Source organism: Octopus sinensis, linkage group LG1 (assembly GCF_006345805.1).
Source record: "Octopus sinensis linkage group LG1, ASM634580v1, whole genome shotgun sequence".
Classification (NCBI taxonomy): Eukaryota; Metazoa; Mollusca; class Cephalopoda; order Octopoda; family Octopodidae; genus Octopus; species Octopus sinensis.
This window is the reverse complement of record NC_042997.1, coordinates 104,188,043-104,191,686: the sequence shown is the minus strand read 5'-3', so window position 1 is coordinate 104,191,686 and position 3,644 is coordinate 104,188,043. Positions and strand designations below refer to the sequence as shown.

Below are 3,644 nucleotides of genomic sequence, written 5' to 3'. Positions count from 1 at the left end.
GCTTCTGCCGAAAAGCTAAGTTATTGGGACGCAAACACACCAATATCGGTTGTCAAGTAATAGTAATGAAGAGAATAAATGTATCTGAAGAAAAAAACATGGCCTTTCCCCACAAAATAAAAGACATGAAGAAGGCGAATAAGTACCGGAAGTGAGAGAAAAAAAGGGAGAACTAACACTTGATCGTTCTAGAACTCCCACAATAAAAACTTAAACACCCGAAAGACTTCCCCTCTATTCATGATTAAATGTTTTCCCGTCTTCTACATTCGTAAAAGTAAAGGAGCTAGAAAATATCGAACTTATTTCAGTCTAATTGTCATTGTAAATGCCTGATGCTTTCCTTTCTCTGTCTCTATCGCTTAACTCTTTTTCCTTACGCTTAACAGAGTGAAGATGCGCGGCTCAGTGGTTAGGGATATTCGGCCCACGATCGTAAAGTAATGAGTACGATTCACCTTTCTGCAGTCCACTCAGAAGTTGTAGTTGTAATTCAAAAGGGCCGGCCTTGTCACATTCTACGTTATGGTATGCATGTCTGTGGAGTACTAAGCGAGTTGCGCGTTTATTTTATTAGCAAACTGATCCATTTATCAAATTAACAGGAACTTCTTCGTCATAACTGAGGGAGTGCCATTTTTTAAAAAGAATGGAAATAAAGGAAATGTTCCATACTGTAAGGCAAAAATGTCATGTGTTTAGTATAAGCAGTGAATGCTAAGACAAAATAATTGCTGTTCCGTCGTGTATTCGCCCTCGACTCACGCTTAGTTTGATAACAACAGCCTGCGCATCGGTATTAATCTCGGGGCTTGGCCTGAGGATCTGTGAGACCCACATATGCGGCTTTTAGGACAGGATTAACACCCATAGTGACCGTAACGACTAAAACGATTTTCCTACCCCTGTATACGATCTTTTTCCCTTTTCTTTCAAGCACTTGAAGGTTTATCTTGCTCCAGTCCACTCAGCAGGCCAAACTGAGTTGTAGCTTTAATTCAAAGGGGCCAGCCTTGTCATAGTCTTTGTGAAGCTGAATCTCCTTGAGAACTACGTTAATGGTATGCATGTCTATGGAATACTCAACCTATTGCGAGTCAATTTTATCCTAGTGGGATAATGAAAAGTGAAATTTTTCTTTTGATCTATGTATCTACTGTGTCACTCACTTTCTCTCTCGTTTCCTCTGTGTCCCTTCTCTCTCCTGCCTTTAATTTAACAATGTGTGTATTATCTATGCATCAACTTTTCTTTGGATCTATGTATCTACTTTTCTTGCGATGTATGTCTCAGTCTATTCTGAAAATACTGATAAACATTTAAAAGCACAAAACGAACGCCTGTTACTGTCTCTCACTCTCTCTGTCTTTCTCTCTCACTCTCCATCTTTCTCTCTAACTTCCTCTCTGTCCTCTCTCCTGCTCTACCACTCACTTCTTCCTTTGAGGTAAGTGTGACACACACCACAGGTATGTCCTTACAAAAATAAAAAGTTGGCATATTGATATTATTGATTCTCCAATTTGAAGCGACAATTTTTTAAATACAAACAAATGACCGAAAAATGATGAGCTAATCCAGCTAAGATCGAACCCAAAAATCAACGCTTACGCGGCTCCTTGCACATCCGATTGGGATAAATGCTCATCCAATAATTTCAGCCAAATTTTAATGAATATATACTTATACTGTCTAATGTTTGTATACAAACCAGAAAGGCTGAATCATAGATAAATCATAGTATAATAATAACTGTATTATGATATATCATAGCGACAATTTTTAAATACAAACAAATTACAGAAAATTATAAGCTATTCATAGCCAGAATCGAACCAACAAATCAATGCTTACACAAATCCTTGCGCATCCGATTGGGCTAAACGCCCATCGATCAATTTCAGCCAAATTTAATGAATATATGCTTAAACTGTCTAATACCTCGTAAACCATCTTTGAGCGATCCAGAGATATGATAGTCAGAAGGGACGAGATCTGGGCTGTAAGCAGGGTGTTCCAGCACCTCAAGACCCAATTGGTTAATGGTTTCAACGGTATGGGCAGCCGTGTGTGGGTGTGCATCGTCATGCAATAACAAAAGTTTCTTCAACAATAGGGTTCCGCGTTTGGTGCGAATTGCTGTATCTTGAACTGTTGATCGTACACCCATTTTCCGCAGAAATCGAAACACTGCTCGTTGCTCTTCTTTGGTGTACATTGATAGTGGAGTGGTCATGCTTACACTGTAAAGCCAGAATGAGAAATAGTGTGATCAGGCTCAAATTTCGATTATGTGACCACAATAATACCAACTATAAGCACGCATGCGCAGAAGGCAGTGTGGCAATAATAAAGATATGTTATGGTGAAAGTGCGTATAATTTTTGCCTTCACGTGGTACATATATATACATATGTATGTAAAATTAAATAATAAGGGTAGAAATTGATATTAATCAATTAAAACCAGTGGCTTAGCATATTTTTAAAAATCCGAAGATTAAAAAATGTTACATACAAAATTAAGAGGAATGACCACTAAAGTTGACACTTAATATGCTAAACATAGACTTCAAATCGCCATTACCACGAAGAGTGTGTTCTCAAGAAAAATCTCAGCAAAACGCCAAAATGTAAAAGTGATCAAAACAAATGAAACTATACGAAATAAGAAATGATTACCTACGTACCATGGTTTCAATACTCAAACAACCTATTGCCTGTAATAATTTAGTATCATCAGCATAACTTCTGATAGAAAATTATCACAGACAATAAAGAATCCTAACAATTTCACAATCTTACCGTGGGACGTAAATACAATAAACAAGTGGGTTTATTGCATTTACGTCCCACTCGGTTTAATGCTGGAAAATTCCAATCAGTGTGCTATCAACCCACAAATGCAACAAGGTCTGAATATTTAGGACCCGAAGGCATTGCAATTACAGAATTACAGATATTAAGAGACAGAGAATCACAATGTAATGATGCATCATTTCATATGCACATTACCAAGATGACAACAAAGTGCAGACAAGTGATAGGATGAACACTAAATTCCTTTAGGACAAGAGACCAAGAAGTCATGTCGACCCTGTGGAAAACAATTATGGGTAACCGCCTGGACAACTGCTCCCAGTTGTTGTCACCATATAGTGCTACATTAACAGCAGAGCTCAGAGCGATCCAATGTTATTACACTAAAATGATTGCAACAATGCAGCAGATAATTACAGGGAGATGATGAAAAGCTACGCTTTTACTCACAGGAAGGAAGACGCGAGAAATATGTAATAATCTACACATGGAATATTCTAGAAGGTTCTAGTAAATAATTTTGACATTGCTTTAAACAAAATATACCGTCAACCCACATCTAAAGGCTCTACCAGACCAGCATTTTGAAACTAACCCCTACAATAAATGAGCCAATAAACAGAGTAAAGTACATGCAAGTATGGTGAAATGAAATCCCACCATGCTGAAGATATCAGCTGAATAATCCGTGGAGAAGGTACAAAATCATGGCCGCTGCTGCGTGGCTCAAACGCACCAAAGAAATAAAAGTAAAAGAAATATGTTGATAAATGTCAGTGAGCTGGCAGAAACGTTAACGCGCCGGACGAAATACTTAGCGGTATT

At 37.9% G+C, this 3,644-nt stretch overlaps 1 protein-coding gene across 1 annotated transcript; it reads right to left on the bottom strand.

Moving 5' to 3' along the window:
* Window positions 1-1,900: 1,900 nt before the first annotated feature.
* On the bottom strand, window positions 1,901-2,236 carry LOC115219150. The gene has a single exon (XM_029789292.1). The coding sequence runs from the start codon at window positions 2,234-2,236 to the stop codon at window positions 1,901-1,903; it is 336 nt and encodes a 111-aa protein (XP_029645152.1).
* Window positions 2,237-3,644: the final 1,408 nt, after the last annotated feature.